Source organism: Dasypus novemcinctus, chromosome 15 (genome assembly GCF_030445035.2).
Source record: "Dasypus novemcinctus isolate mDasNov1 chromosome 15, mDasNov1.1.hap2, whole genome shotgun sequence".
NCBI lineage: Eukaryota > Metazoa > Chordata > Mammalia > Cingulata > Dasypodidae > Dasypus > Dasypus novemcinctus.
Window position 1 is genome coordinate 99,079,763 of NC_080687.1, and position 16,263 is coordinate 99,096,025.

The 16,263-nt window shown below is 40.1% G+C and overlaps 1 protein-coding gene across 3 annotated transcripts in view; it reads left to right on the top strand.

Annotated features, from left to right (window-relative positions):
- The first annotated feature begins 2,196 nt into the window (after positions 1-2,196).
- CDADC1 (cytidine and dCMP deaminase domain containing 1) overlaps positions 2,197-16,263 on the top strand; it is a 38,952-nt gene continuing 24,885 nt past the window's right edge. The window contains exons 1-5 of one of the 3 annotated variants that reach the window (XM_071208290.1): positions 2,197-2,421; positions 3,123-3,220; positions 10,610-10,786; positions 11,369-11,443; positions 14,736-14,913. In XM_071208290.1, coding sequence (XP_071064391.1) covers positions 11,414-11,443; positions 14,736-14,913 — 208 coding nt within the window. In that variant the 5' untranslated portion in view covers positions 2,197-2,421; positions 3,123-3,220; positions 10,610-10,786; positions 11,369-11,413. The remainder of the gene's footprint in view (positions 2,422-3,122; positions 3,221-10,609; positions 10,787-11,368; positions 11,444-14,735; positions 14,914-16,263) is intronic. The other 2 variants (XM_004478219.4, XM_012519562.4) reach the window with 2 other exon arrangements.

The window sequence follows — 16,263 nt, forward strand, 5'->3', positions numbered from 1 at the left end:
TGCTCTCTCCACATGGCTGGCTGTAGACTATCAAGTGACCAGCGCTGTTTTTCTCCCTAGGGCTCCATTCTCTCTGGGCTCAGCTGCTCTACTCCTCTGTGTGCTTACTTTCTGGGCTCCAGCTCAAAACTCCAACCTCCCTACTTTGTGGTGCAGTTTATCTGTGCGTCCCCGCCCACCAAGGGGACAGGGATGCAACATCCTACTGACGAGGCCCAGTCAAAGCCTTAATCATTTAAACAAGTAAAAGTGAAACCTCTGAATCCAATATAATATTTCTCAGAGGAACAGATCAGTTTACAAACATAATACAATATCTATTTTTAGAATTCATAAGCAATATCAAACTCACAATTCTGAAAACCAGAAAATTGATATTGGCACAATAGTATTAATTTGGGTATAGACCTGATTCAGCTTTCGCTAGTATTTGCATGCACTATTTATTTGGGGGGGGGGGGGTAATTATTAAATTTGATCACACGTGTAGAAATGAGTAACCATCAATGCAAAGGAACTCCCTCACTTCCCCTTCATAGTTGCATCCTTCTCCAGACCATAACCCTTAGCAACCAACCATCAGTTCTCCATCATTAAGATTTCCCCACTTGAGAATGTTAGATAAATGGAATTATACAATAGGTAACCATTGGAGATCAACTTTCTTCATTCAGCACAATGTCCTTGAGAGTCCTCCAAGTTGCTACATTGATCATTAGTTCATTCCTTTTTATTTCTGAGTAGTACTCCATTGTTTGGATTTTCCATAGCTTGTTTATCCATTCACACGTGGAAAGTCATTTGGCTTGTTTCCAGTTTTTGACCACTGAAAACATAGCCACTACAAATATTCGTGTATAGGGTTTTGTGTGAGCATAAATTTTCATTAATACCCAGAAGTTTGATTGCTGGGTATTTTATATTTCTACTGGCAGTGTATGAGAGCTCCAGCTGTGTAACATCCTAGCCAGCATTTGGTACTGTCAATGTTTTTTATTTCAGCCATTCTAATAGTTGTGCAGTAGTATCTCATTGCACTTAATTTGCATTTCCCTCATGGCTAATGATATTAAACATCTTTTCATGTGCTTATCTGCTATCTGTGTATCTTCTCTGGTGAAGTAATTGTTCAAGTCTTTTACCCATTTTCTAAAGAGTACATCGTATGTTTTGGATATGAGTCCTTTGCTGGATTTGTGATTTGAAAATATCCGTGGCTTCTCTTTAAAACTTGGTGATAATGGCCATGAAGGGATGGTAAGAAAAGCCTAGATCTAAGAACTAGAAAAAAATTCTACATAGCAAAGAGATAAATAGCAAACCAGAAAGGAGATCTGTAAGAATCAGCCAGAAGTAGCTCAGAGAAACAAAGAGATGGAAAATAAAAAAGAAACCTTAGGCAGTTTATCCTACATCTAATAATCAGGATCCCAGGGAAGTCTGGAGCTATGCAGTCCAATATAGTAGCTACGAATCACATGTGGTTAAACTTGTAATTATAATTACAACAAGTAAAGTTAAAAAATTCGGGTCCTCAGTCAAACTATCCACATTCCAGGTGCTCAATAGCTACATATGACTACGGCTACCACAATGGACAACGCGGCTACAGAATACTTCCTTCACTGGAGAAAAGTTCTATTGCAAAGCCTGAAGAAATCTCAAATTACTGGTACCCGACAGATTATGTTCTTTGACAGAAACCTGTACACTACAAATCATTAACAAAAATAACATCTCCAAATAAATTATAGGACAAAGAAAAAAAGGACCGGGGACGCTGAACATAACGCTGAACGATAATGAACTTATGGATTGCTACTAAAGCAAAAATAGCTGGGGGTCGGGGAACATGGCGCTACGTCCCCAGGACCCGCCAGTATCTGAGGAGAAAGACCACGTGGGCTGCCCAGTCACCCTCCCCATTCCAAACTTCTCTCAGACCTTGACCCTGACAGAATGGGGTAGGTGCCCATTTAATTCTTCAAGCGCTCGACCAAACTCAACTCTGCGAAGTCCCCATCACCCATCAGAGTTGTGCAACCGGGGACCTCCAGCCAGGACATCCTCAGGCGACCTCGAGGCCCCCAACAGAGGCTCAAGTGGTGTAAGGGCAAGGCCGCCCGGAACCTCGCGGGGCAGCTCGGCGCCTTCGTGTCGCGCCGTGACGTCACAGCGGGCACCGGAAGTGGCGGGCGGGCTGGCTACGTCGTCTGGCTGCGACGGGGCGACGGCGGCTGTGCCTTTTTCCGTTGCTGGCAGGAGGTGGGAGGGCCAGCGGCCGAAATTATGCCTGGCCGAGGGGGGCTTCCCGGGCAGCAGAGGCCGCTAGGGCTGGGATGAAAGAAGCAGGGCAGATGCAAAATCTGGAGAAAGCGGGGACGGGACGGTCAGTCAGCACCCAGACTGGCAGTATGACCGGTGAGTGGCCGGGACCCCAGGCGTTCGCTCTGCTCTATGCGCACCCGCCGTTGGACCCCGGGCTCCCCACCTGCCCCTCCTGGCCTGCCCCCGCCCCTGGCTGGCTCTTTCCCGCTCGCCGCGCGTCCCCGCCTTGGTCCCCCGGAGCCTGTGGCTCTGGAAGTCGTGCTCGTGGGTCCTTTTTCTTTTCCTCCCGGGACCTCGAGCTGGGTGGGGTCTGGGGGATGGACGACTCTGAAGGAAGGCCCCAAAGCGAGCTTTGGCTTTGATTTCCAAATTGAGCGCAGTCGACGCTTTCCGACGTTTCAGCTGCTTTAGCGCCCGGTTTCATTCTCTGTTCTTAGAGCACAGCCTCGTCACAGTCCAAAGGAAAATTTGTTCCACTTCGATGTCAGGCGTAAGGACTTTTCCATACTTCCCTTTGGGTTGTTCCTGTAGTACGGTATCAGTTGTACCATTTTTTCCCCCTCCTTGATAAGGGCTGGAGAAAAGGGCCGAACTTGGGCAGAGAGCTGCAGGAAGTCATCGCAAGTGATGTTGAAGCGCCTCCTGCTAAGAAATCGCACGGATTCTCTTGACTTGCTATCATTTTTCTCTGCCCCCTTCTAGAGCAGCTGAGCGAAGGCTGCAGTACCCCAGTGGTATGGGGCTAAGAATAGTCTATAAAGCATTTGCCTTCTCTTTTGTGTTTGCTGCACTAGGTCAAACACCAAGGCTTTCAAAGGTCAACCTTTTCACTCTCCTCAGTCTCTGGATGGAGCTCTTCCCAGCTGCGGGAGCCCAAAGGCAGACATCTCAGGTATAATTTGTTTCCTTAGATAGTTTTTCCCCCTGAGGAAACAGTGGTCTGAAGTTCGATTTTATTGCTTCAATTTCTGTCACACTTAAAAAATTCAACAGACCTTAGGATTTGAAAAGTACATGTGCGGTTTAGAGTCTTGCTTGTAATGCAGTAGTTCCTCTCTCAGACTAACCAAGTTTATCAGATATTAACAGCGTTTATATGTTGGTTTGGCCCGTGAGATTTTTGTCCTCACCACATAATTTTTAGCATTCAATTGGGTACTGTTCTTGTTTCATCAAGGTAGTTTTTTCCTCTTATGTTACTCGGTATATCCCTTAACATCTGCTATTGGAATAGGTAATTCATGAATGTGTGTTTCTTGTTCCATATAAATAATTTCTTCTTTAGATCTAGAAAGAGATTATCCAAAACAAGCTAGGAATGTATAGTAAGAATAATTGTTTAAAAGCCAGTATATTGGAATTATGTACATCCTACATCTTTTCTTTCTCCCACCCTTGGGTCAGCAACGTGCCAGGTTCTCATCATTTTCCTCCACACTTGCAGTGCCATGGTGCTTCTTTCTCATTATTTTGATTTGGAAGGTTAAGAGTTGTCATTAACTTGTAGGGGGCGCCAAAGGTCATATCATAGAAGCAAAATTACATCAAGTTAGCATTGAAGATTTTTTTTTTTTTTAATTTTTAATTTTGAAAATTTTTAAATGTACTGAAAATAGAGAACTCCATTCAAATCATTTCTTTGATTTAAAATTTAACATTTAAAATTTTGTTTTATCTATGTTTTAGCTGAAACATTTTAAAGTAAATTATAGGTATAGTATTTTTACTTCTACTTCCTTAACCATATATGCCTCTTCAGAAAAATAAGGTGGATTCATCATATTATTACAATACCATTAACACACTTAACAAAATGAACAGTCCTCTTTAAAATCATGTACAGTCTTATTACTTCCACTTGAAGATTTTTTTTAAAACAGGAAAAAAGGTGGATGGCTTCTCATCATTCTGAGCATCCCTGTTACCATTTTGGTGCTTTCCTTCCCATATGTTTTATTTATTTACAACACCCTCTCCCCCACCCCACCCCCATTGTTTGCGCTTGCTATTTGCTTATCTTCCTTTTTCAGGAGGCACTGGGAACTGAACCCAGGGCCTGGCATGTGGGAGGGAGGCACCTAATCTCTTGAGCCACTTCCACTCTCATTCCAATCTGTTGATAACCATAAGATTATTTTTTTCCTCTTACAAAATTGTAATTATATTCTGCATATGCTTATTCCTAACTTGCCAGTAATTCTGCTGGAAGATTGCTTTAGATTTTCTTTGGAAATAACTTTTTGTAAATCTGTAAGTACCCATGGTACTCTTAGGAGCTCATTCCTGACAACCCTCTTTTTCTTTTTCATTTTGAACACCTTCTACTGTACTGTGAATGAGGGTATATGTTTGGCACTGAATAGAAAAAGGGGGAAAAGACATGGACTAGTGAGGGTGGGAGGTGGGGGATCTAGGCATTTATTATTATTTATTTTTTATTTATTTCTCCCCCCCCCCAGTTGTCTGCTCTCTGTGTCCATTCACTGTGTGTTCCTCCGTGACCGCTTCTATCCTTATCAGCAGCACCAGGAATCTGTGTTTCTTTTTTTTGCGTCATCTTGCTGTGTCAGCTCTCCATGTGTACGGCTCCATTCCTGGGCAGGCTGCACTTTCTTTTGCGCTGGGTGGCTCTCCTTACAGGGCGCACTCCTTGTGCGTGGGGCTCCTCTACGCGGGGGACACCCCTGCGTGGCACAGCACTCCTTGCACCCATCAGCCCTGAGCATGGGCGAGCTCCATATGGGTCAAGGAGGCCTGGGGTTTGAACAGCGGACCTCCCATGTGGTAGATGGACTCCCTATCCATTGGGCCAAGTCCACTTCCAGGATCTAGGCATTTAAACAGGTAATATGAAATTAGATGGTGGAGTTAAGTACAAAGTGCGAACAAGACAGAGATTCTGCCAAGACTTCACCTGAGGAAATGAGGGAAGAGTTCACAGGAGGCGTAGCATTTGCAGAGAGATGGGAAGGATGAGTAGGCATTGGCCACGCTAAGGCACTCCATGTGGAAATGCTTGGAGGAATGAGAGAACTTGAGGTCCTCAGGCCCAGCGGTGGAGGCAGATGGAGGGAAGAGACAGGAGATGAGCTTAGAAAGGTAAACAGGTCAGATCTTAAAAAAACATTGTATGCCTTTTAAAGGAGTTTAGATTTTATCTTATAAGTGTGGGAATTGCATTGAGGAATTTTAGTAGGGAGTGAGGGAATTCACGTTCCGTGATAATAACTTTTGGAGTAGTTTTCTCTCATAATTTCTATGTGAAATGTTTTATAAATAGTAAAATAGTAAAAGTGTTTTGCATTGTTATTCCCTCTTTCTCAACACTTCCACACCCCTATCCTAGCTGCACATTTTGTTATTGGCTTTGAGAAAGCTCATTTTCTTCAAGGATTTTGAAGTTCCTTTATTCCTTCTACTTGATAGTGTAGTATTAGGTTGGTGCAAAAGGAATTGCAGTTTCGGGCCGTAAAGTTTAAGTCATTATAACTAGGCTCAAACATATCTTTATTAATCAAAATAGGAACCATTACATTCAACACATTTTTGCCAATGAGAAATAAGTTTGCATAAAAATCAATGCTTCGGAATTTGACAAACTCTTGGAAACCATTTTCTGCATGCTGCTGGTTGCAGAAGCATTTTCCTTGCAAAAAGTTGTCGAGATGCTTGAAGAAGTGATAGTCGGTTGGCGAGAGGTCAGGTGAATATGCAGATGAGGCAAAACTTTGTAGCCCAGTTTGTTCAACTTTTGAAGCTTTGGTTGTGCAACTTGCGGTTGAGCATTGTCATCGACAAGAATTGGGCCCTTTCTGTTGACCAGTGCTGGTTGCAGGCATTACAGTTTTTGGTGCATCTCATCGATTTGCTGAGCATATTTCTCAGATGTAATGGCTTTGCCAGGATTCAGAAAGCTGTAGTGGGTCAGACCAGCAGCAGACCACCAAGCAGTGACCATGGCCTTTTTTTGGTGCAAGTTTGGCTTTGGGAAAGTGCTTTGGAGAGTCTTCTCAGTCCAGCCACTGAGCTAGTCGTTGCTGGTTGTCGTATAAAATCCACTTTCGTCACACATCGCAATCCAATGGAGAAAGAGTTCATTGTTGCTGTGTAGAATAAGAGAAGATGACACTTCAAAACAATGATTTTTAAAATTTTCGGTCAGCTAATGAGGCACCCACTGATCGAGCTTTTTCACCTTTCCAGTTTGCTTCAAATGCTGAATGACCGTAGAATGGGCTTCAGCACCTTCTTGTATAGTTCTTCAGCAACTTCCTGTGTAGTGTGAGAGGTTCAGCTTCGGTGACTGCTCTCAGCTGGTCGCTGTCAACTTCCGATGGCTGGCCACTAGGCTCCTCCTCTTCAAGGCTCTCATCTCCTTTGCAAAACTTCTTGAACCAGCACTGCACTGTATGTTTGTTAGTTCCTGGGCCAAATGTGTTGTTGCTGGTGTAAGTTGTCTCCAACCTTATGACCTGTTTTGAACTCAAAAAAGAAAGGCGCTTGAATTTGCTTTTTGTCTAACATCACTTCCATAGTCTAAAATAAATATAAAATAAACAGTGAGTAATAAGTCATTAGTAAAAAAAATAAAGCGAGAAATGCACATTAAAATGGTATATAACATAACCACATTTATTTAAGAATGTATGCCAATATCAAAAGGCAAATTTCAACAATGCAAAACCACAGTTACTTTTGCACCAACCTAAATATTATTTTATGAAAGTAGATTTCCAAGTTGTCAGAGTTTTTCTTCATTTTGTTTTTCTTAGAAGCAGATGAGAAGCAAATTGTTTATGGAGTTTTAAAACTTTTAAAAAGTGCATTTAAAAAGCTGAGCTTGTTATAGATTACTAATTTCAAAGAAGCCTCCCCTTTTTATAATAAACTAGATTCGATCTCAGTTTAATTCTGTTTATATGCACTTACAAAGTAAGAATAAAGCCTGTGCTGAAATTCTGAGTTCTTTTTAGACAAATTGGCATAGGCTATATTTAGTGAACATTGATATTTAAGCTATATCAGGACAAAGTCAGTGGCCAACTAATTGTTGAAGTCTGTTTACAAATAACATACACCCTACTGCTTCATCATACTTTACTGAGAAGACTATGTAGCATGAGGAAGTAACTGAGATAAGGCTTTCAGGTAGTGCCACAGGCAGTGGATGTAGCACAATCAGTTGAGTGCCTGCTTCTCACATAGGAGGGCCTGGGTTCAATCCTGGAGCCTCCTTAAAAAAAAACCCTAAAACACAAATATCAAGCAAACAAATGAAAAACCCAACTCTGGGGAGCCCATGTGGCTCAGGGATTGAGTGCCAGCTTTCCACTTAGGAGGTCCCGGTTCAAATCCTGGCACTGATACCTGAAAAAACAAACAAAAATGATAGTGCCAAGTAAATTTTAGAGTTATAAAACTACCTTTGTAATAAGATTTTACTTCATAAAAGATTGATGGCTCCATTTTTCCCTGAGTGACTCAGTTTACCTGGCATCATGTTCCGTCATCTGGCAGGCATCGAGGAAGCTTTAAAAAGGAAATAAATCAGTTTTTTATTTGTTTTAAATATTTTGTTAAAAATCTATTTAGAAATCTGACTCACACCCACGTCTATTTAAAAACTTTTAAATTGAAAAGTTGAAACAGACAAAAAAATGAGCACCAAAACAAACCAAAATCCATGTTTCAGAAATGCTGGGAGGCCTAGAAATATGACCGACCAGCACTTGTGAAAGGTTATCACTCTTACACTCCTGGAGCCTGTCCTGCGCCTCTTACCTGCCCTGGTGTCTTCATGGCTGCTCCCCGCCCCGGACCTGACGGGGCCATTGCTGTCAGCCGTGGCTGGAGGGGCGTCCACTACTCTTCCATTCATAAGCCTTTGGGCTCAGAGACACTCGGGCTGGGGTTCCTCATCAGGGATCCTGTGGGTTAAATGGGCCTTTGTAGGTTGACTTAGGAAACCGACTATCGTTTTTAACATCGTTTATATGAAAAAATGTGTTTTAAATTACAAAAAAGCAAATTTACCAAATATTTAGAACATAATTATTGGCAGGCTGTCAACTACTTGTAAATCTAATGTCAGTAAAGCAAAAGTATGTGGTAATTCAATTAGTTCTGGTATCATGACTGTTGCAAAGATACGGGTGATAGTGTGGTGTGGAACACAGAAGGAAGGGGAGCATATTGTGCTCCACTGTTCTATTATTATTTATTGTACAGACATTACCACTGACATTATATTACCTGCCTGAAAAAAAAGTCATTCTATTTATGCCTTTCCTCACCCCTCCTGGGTTACCTTTTTATACTAGTAAATATACTAGTAAATATACCTGAAAAATTTTTCAGGTAGCTGCAATCAAAGAAGGAATACAGTTTTGTATTTGACATTTTCTGTACTGCTACAGTTTTAATGTTAATAATTTTTAATTATACAGTAGGAGTATACCTGGATTTTATCTATAGTATATTGCCATTTGTTTTAGTTTCCTAGACTGCTCAAGCAAATACCATGAAATGGGTTAGGTTAAACAGTGGGAACTTATTTCCTTATGGCCTTGATGCTATTAAAAAAAATCCACATCCAGGGTGCTGCTTTCTCCCTGAAGACTGTGGTTCTGGGATGACTGCTGGCGATTCTTCGTCCTTACCTTGTCCCGTGGCAAGAGATGCTGCCACGTGCCTTGCCACGGGACAAGGTAAGGACGGAGAAGCTTATGAAGGACCCCAGTAATAGGATTCAGAGCCATCCTGATGAGGTGGGCCATGCCTTAACTGAAGTACCCTCATCAGAAGCTCCTTATTCCGACAGGTCCACACCCACAGGATGGGTTACATTTAAGAACGTGATTTTCTAGGGAGTATGCAGCATCATACCACCACACCATTATCTTATCCTTGCAGAAATATTAAATTCCTTAAAATGATACCCTATTTTTGTGTCTAATTTTTCTTTACCATTTTCTGTAATACAGTTTTAATTCTTTATTCTGCTTTTATTATGCAAAGTAAGCATAGAAAGTCTAAAGACGCAATTGGCACAGAACTGTATTGGAAATTTTGCTTTTGACACTTCTTCAACCTTTTGTCCTTTCAAAGTTTTCCTTTACTTATTTGAGATCATTTAGTTCTGAATCATGCACTTTTCACTTAACATAGGAAACTGTATTGTAATGTTAACAAAAGCCTAGGAGAGGCAACTCCGTCTAGTGGTTTAAGAGGAGCTAGTGGTTTTGTAGCCAACCTGCCGGAGTTCACATGCTGGCTCTGCCTCTTCCTAGTGCTGTATCTTGTATAAGCTACTTGAACTCTGGGCATCAGCTTCCTCATCTGTAAAATGGAATGTTACTAGTATGTATGACATGGGCTTTTTATGAGAATCGAATGATTTGATGTCTGTAAAGCTCTTACAATAGTGCCTGGCACATGCTATGTGCTATATGAATTCTTTCATCATTTTAATGAATGTGTAACAGTTCATTGTATAGGTGTCCCTTATCTATTCCCTTATTATTGGGGGTAATAATAAGGGAATCTGCAGTTTTTCTTAGCCTTAGTGTATTATAAACTTACAGCCATCTCTAAATATAACTAATATATGAGGTTTTCAATGTTGCCAAATATTTGCACTATATGGGTGCTCCTTAAGGATTATTCATCAAGGTATACATTGGGTCTAAACACTAAATATTTCTAAAACGTCAGTCCCAAACTAGATAATTCAGTGGGAGAGGAAATAATTGTTTATGTGTAGAGTGTTTATAAGACTTATGGAGGGGGACCCAAAATGAATTTTAAAATTTGGAGTAGAAATCAAGTACTGTGAAAATGGCTGTCATTTTTAAATAATTCTCTCTCCTCCTGATTCGTAGTTTTTAATTTTAGTTAAAGTTAGACTTACATAAATTGCCTAAATATTCCTTTAAGTATAAGAATTAGAATAGCTGCATTTCCCTTTTTCTCTTTTAAATTTCTCATGTTGTCCCATGCTTTCAGCTTTTCCTGTCGTGGTCTCTGGTACCTCATTTTCATGCTGAAGGACTGCACTTTACTTTTCCAGAACAGATGCAGTGGGGACAGTGGTTAAAAGAGTGTGTTCTGGGCTCAGATGCTGGCTTACCAATTTGTTAGCTACGTGACTGTGATTAAGTTATTTAACGTCTCTCAGCCACAGGTTCGTTATTTGTGAAATGGAAACTACACTAGTTGCAACTTTACAGTGTGTTAGAATTCAGTGAGATTGTTTCGATACTGTTATTGTTTTCACTCACAGAATTATCATCACTGCTACCACCCAAACACCGCCCTTTCTTGACCAACACCATTACCGCCTCCCCTTCCTGTTGTGCTTCAGTGGAAACCGCATTCCTACGACCTGGCTTTTCTTATAAACCTTTCTGTGGAGGTTGCTCCTTTCCAGCATCCAGTACTTGTTTCCTAAGACAAAGAGGTCAGCATTCACCAAGGTTCCCATTACCACCAATTTACTAAATCTCTCTCTTCCTTTAGGGCTCACAGAGTGGTGCTTTCTCACCCTTAACCCCTCCTGGTTAAATCAGCTGCTGGCTTCGTAGCCACAGGGGTTGGGATGGGGACATCTTTGCGAGGACCATAACCATCCTGCCTACCACAATCCGTACCTTTGCCACATGGGTCCTTGATTTTCTCAGTTCCAATTAATTTGCCCTGTTCCATTCAGCCACTCTAACCACGACGACACTCTGGTCTTTTTCATCGCTCAGACTGCCCAATGCTGAAATCTTAAATTATAGAATTTTATTTTCTGACCACAATTTCCGGTCCTTCTATTTCCTGGAAAGTTGTGCAAGGACCAGATTATAGAGGTCTTATTTATGAAGTCAGATAGTCTGAACTTGATCCTGAACAAAGCGATAAGTTATGCAGGGTATCATTGAGGAAAAAATTAGTATTTCCAAAGCCAGAGAAACCAGCCTTTAAGTATGGAGGTATTGAGTATGTCTCAGGTACTAATCTTTTTTTTTTTTTTTTAATTAATCTACTTTTTTATCAGAAAAAGGAAGAGGGAAAGCTTGGACCCTTAGGGGATAATGAAGACATGACCAGAGTATCTATTGACAAAAAACAGGTGAATTTTTATGATTTCTTTTTAAGACATACGTGCTAATAATGACAATTAAAACAAATGGAATGGCATAAAGTAGAATATAAGTCTCTCCACTTTTCCCTTTCCAAGGGGATTTCTGATAAACTCTTCTAAATTTTTTTTGTGTATTTACAAGACTCTATATCTCTCTCCTATTTAAAAAGAAGAAAAAAGTAAAGATGGGATTACATGTGCTCTTGCAACTTTTTTTTAATTTTCAAATTTAACTCTTGCCACCTTTGGTATTAACTCATATAGATGTGAAGGGAAACCCTTCTTCGTGGTCCTCCCTGACTGCTCTCTACCTGGGCCATTTTGCGGAGGTGGGTTTGCAACAAGCTTCTTGGGAGATGAGGTCATGTCTCCCTCTAGACCAAGAGGGCTATAAAACAGTGGGATCCCCAAACTCAGTGTTTCTCTCCTGACACACCCCAGGCAGGTGTCCTTGTGGGTTCGGCTGCATCGCCCCCAGGGGACTTCAGGAAAGGCAGCCACTGGAGACAGGATGCTTGCTGGGCTGTGGACCATGACGTCCTGTCTCTGGCCCGGAAATCTCATGCCCTCTGGCGGCATCCTTGAGAGAGTAATAAGCTAACTGTTAGCCTGTAAGAAGGGTAAATTCTAAGTCCAAACTTGACCAGATGAACTTTGCTCTTTTGCTTTGTTTTGTTTTGTTTTGTTTTAAGAGAAGTTGTGAGCTTACGAAACAATCATGCATACCGTGAAAAATTGCAATACGTTGTCCTACTACCAACACCTGGCAACCTTGCCCTTTTTTAAATATTAAATAATAATTCCTTGTTACTAGTAGTCTTTTGAGTTTTTCCCAATACTCTGCAGTGGAGCCTAAACATATATATTTTGAAAACGGTCACCTTGATAATTCTGTATAAATTCTTGAAGATTTCCTTGATTAGTTCTGAGGGTCTCTAAAATGCCCCCAAAAAATATAATATTAATTTATCTCAGAGTATTTAGTGTTTTCATTATAAGGACGACAAAGGGAAAAGAAATCGTGAATCAGCACTTATGTAAATGTATTAATTCATATACAAAACTAGTGTTTTCATTATAAGGAAGACAAAGGGGAAAAAATAGTGAATCAGCATTTAAGTAAATGTACTAGTTCATATACAAAATAGAATGTCCTCTTTTGCCCATTGTCTGTGACTAGGGTTACATAGATGACTTGCCAAGATGTTAGTGAAGTGAAGCAGAATCAGGATCCAGAATAGTGGAGTCACAAAAAGGTTCAGTCTCCTGGGAGTTGGAGTAAGTGGAAGTGCCGAAGTGGGATGCAGTTTAGGTTTTTCTTTGTTTTGTTTTAAGTTTGGGATGGAAAAATCTTTGTCTCAAACTTGGTTTTGTGCCTTAGCTAGAAGCAAAGTGAAAAGCATTTCTGGGTAGTTGTTCTCCAAGGTAAAAAAAAAAAAGAGTCTAAGTAAGAAAATGATAAATAAAGTTGACCCAAAAGATGTGTATAATAAAACATAAATTGAATATGTTGCTCCTTTATTGGGAACAGTTTTTTTAAAAAGTCTTTTGAGGTTGGCGTTTCTGGTTTTATTTCGTCTCTCTGCTTACCTACTTAGAAAATCAAAAGCTAAAATTCAGTTGCTACCATTTCCACTGGTCACCATGGATTCTGTTTAATAAAATGGGCTCTAGTGCCAAGATATTTTAATAAGGCAGCATCAGTTCTTTTTCAAAGTGTCAGCTTTTCAAAAACTTGCTGGAAGTATTCAGAAATAGCTGCTAACATATTTTTTGTATTTTGAGGCACATCATTTTGGGCTAGGAAGGGGAGGGGGAATGGGAGAAAAGAGTTTATAAATCTAAGGAAAAATAAAAACATTTTAAAACTCAATGTAGATAGACCTTTCATATGTTACATACATTCTTTGATACATATTTTGTAAAGGAAAGATTTTTGTGTTCCTTTTAAACGTTCGTACAATTAGGAGATGGTTGACCTCAGAAAGGGAATTCCATAAAACTTTCTCTATTTCTTCTTTTTTGGCATTTCACAAAGGATCATTCTCCATAGTTTAAAACATTCATACTGACAACTTAAACAAAGTTGAATATTTTAGCTAATATTGCCTTGATCTTATCCATCGAGTGATTTCAGATATGTTTTATTAGGGATAGTCATGGAGCAGTAGGCAGGGGATGAGGGATAAAGGGTGCCTTATCCTCAACCCAGGTTGTCCCCACATCACAACAGTAGGTGTTGGACCTAAGGATTCAGTTTACATTCCTTACCTCAGAGATTTCCACCTGCAAAAACAGCCTAGACTATGGTGTACCTTACCTAGAACTGGCTTTTATCTGAATCTGTTTTATCCGATATTACTCTTGTTATGCAAAGTTTTTTGATTAGTATTTGTGTCAGGCTGCTTTAGGTTCAAAGAGACACAAAACTTTGACTCAAAGAATCATTAGAGCTCTGGAGAATCCCAGCCAATCCCCCAACTCTAAGACTTCAATCTGGGTCAGACCAGTCCTGCACTGTGGAGTACTGCTCAACCAGCCCAAGCTTTGAGTTCTCAGCTTTGGCCTTGAGTTCTCTTTTTCTTTCTGGTGCTTGCGAGTCTGTCTGCCTTCCTTTTGAATTCAACTGTTCATTTTAAAACATTTTAAAATTATAATTTATCTAGCATTTCGATATATTTGTACTAAGTGGGACCCAATCACATTAGTCTAGGCTACCATATTGCAAAAAATTGGTATGGACAGTTTTTAGAAAGGAGTTAAGAATTATCTTTTAGTCAGTATTTAAAATATTTTAAAATTTAAGATCTCTTTAGTTCTACCTTTTTTCATCTGTGAGTCTTTCAGAAAATCTCATATACATTCTGAATTTTATTTAACTTAGTGTAAAATCAGAGAGTTTTCCAAATTTTTCTTTATTACCACCTAGAAACTTAACACTAAATAGTCCTAGACTGGATGCTATAGGTAACAAGTCAAATAGATTTGATTCTTGCCCTTTGTTAGGTTAAGATGTATTCCTTTTTCACTTAGGACAAATTAATAATAATTAGGTGCTTAATTGTTTGGTAGAGAATGCCAAGGGTTTGAATGTTTCTGGTATAAAGTCAACACTAAACTTTCAGACTTTCTCTGGATCTAATGAGAAAATTGCTTTTGTTCAAATTGTGTTCAGATAAAGAGCTAAACAAAACTTCATTTTATTAATAAATCATGTGTAACCCATGATAATGCCCTTAGGTGTTGTGACTAATAAATTATTATTTTGTATTTAATGTAGGTGAAGAGAACTGGTCTTGTGGTGGTGAAAAACATGAAAATTGTTGGTCTCCATTGTTCTAGTGAAGATTTACATGCTGGGCAAATTGCTCTTATTAAACATGGGTCAAGGCTGAAAAACTGTGATCTGTATTTTTCCAGAAAGCCATGTTCTGCTTGTTTGAAAATGATTGTAAATGGTAAGTGTATTAGCTTCCTAGGGCTACCATAATAAGGTACCACCAAGTGTGTGATTTAAAAAACAACAACAGTTTATTCTCAGTTCTGGAGGCTGGCCCTCCAGAACCGAGGTGGCGGCCCATGTGTGCTCCCTCGGAAGCCTGTCGGGGAGGGTGCTTCCTGCCGCTTCCTGGTTTCCAATGCTCCTGGGAATCCTTGGCATTCCTTGGCTTGTAGATGCATCGTTCCATTCGCTGCCTCTTTGTCATATGGCCTTCTCCCTGTTTGTCTCTGTGTCAGATTCCCCTCTTCTTCCAAGGATGCCAGTCAGTGGATCTGGCCCATCCTAATCCAGTATGATCCATCTTAGTGATGTCTGCAGAGACCCTGTTTCCAAAAAAGGTCCCACCCACAGGTACTGGGGGTTAGGACTTGCACAGATCTTTTTGGGGGACAGAATTCAATGCATACCAGTAATGTAGATAGGGATTTGTTGGCAATTTGTAGCATTTAACTGAGACTAGTTTGATAAAAGATGAGTCAGAAAACATGTCTTCTCATCTCATGTCTGTCACTAGTTAAATAACTCCCAGTGTATTAATTGAGTATTGCCAGCTCTATAACAAACCCCAAAATTTCAGTGGTTTAATGTACTGGACATTTACCTGTGATTTAATTCCATGATATAGTTACTTGATCTCATAGTAAAGTATCATGATATAGATACTTCAGTTACAATCACTATTACTTTTACTTCAGCTAGGAAGCAGACATTTCTATAGTGCAGTGGTCGAAACTGTGATAATAATACCTCACTTGCACTAAGGCTGCCACAATGATGGTGGTTTAAACTCCTGGTGCCATAGCACGAGCCAAACCATTGGGCCAGAGCCACCTGCAGACCCTGCACTCTCTACCTTGCACACATGGAGCTGAGCAAAGAGCCACCTACTCTTAAAAATGGGCTTTGTAAAATAGTGAAAATGATTAATTTTATTAAATCTCAGCCCTTGGATGAACCATCTTTTTAATGTTCTGTGTGAAGAAATCGGAGGTGCCCGTAAAGCACCAAAGTGTGACAGCTGCCTTAAGGAAACACTCTTGCGTGATTGAATTGCGAACTGAATTATCCGCTTTTTTTTTTGTTTTGTTTTCATGGAATGCCATGAACTGACTAAATATTTAGACTTGAATATTTGGCAGACGTTTTCTTGAAAATGGTTGAAGTGAATCTGTCATTTCAAGGAAAACAATGACACTATTTGTTGTTAGTGATTAAATTTGAGCTTTAAAATGAGGATTAGAATTTTGGAAAACTTGTACCCACTGTCTTGAGCTTGACAGCTTCTGAACATGTAAACTTTTCTGAG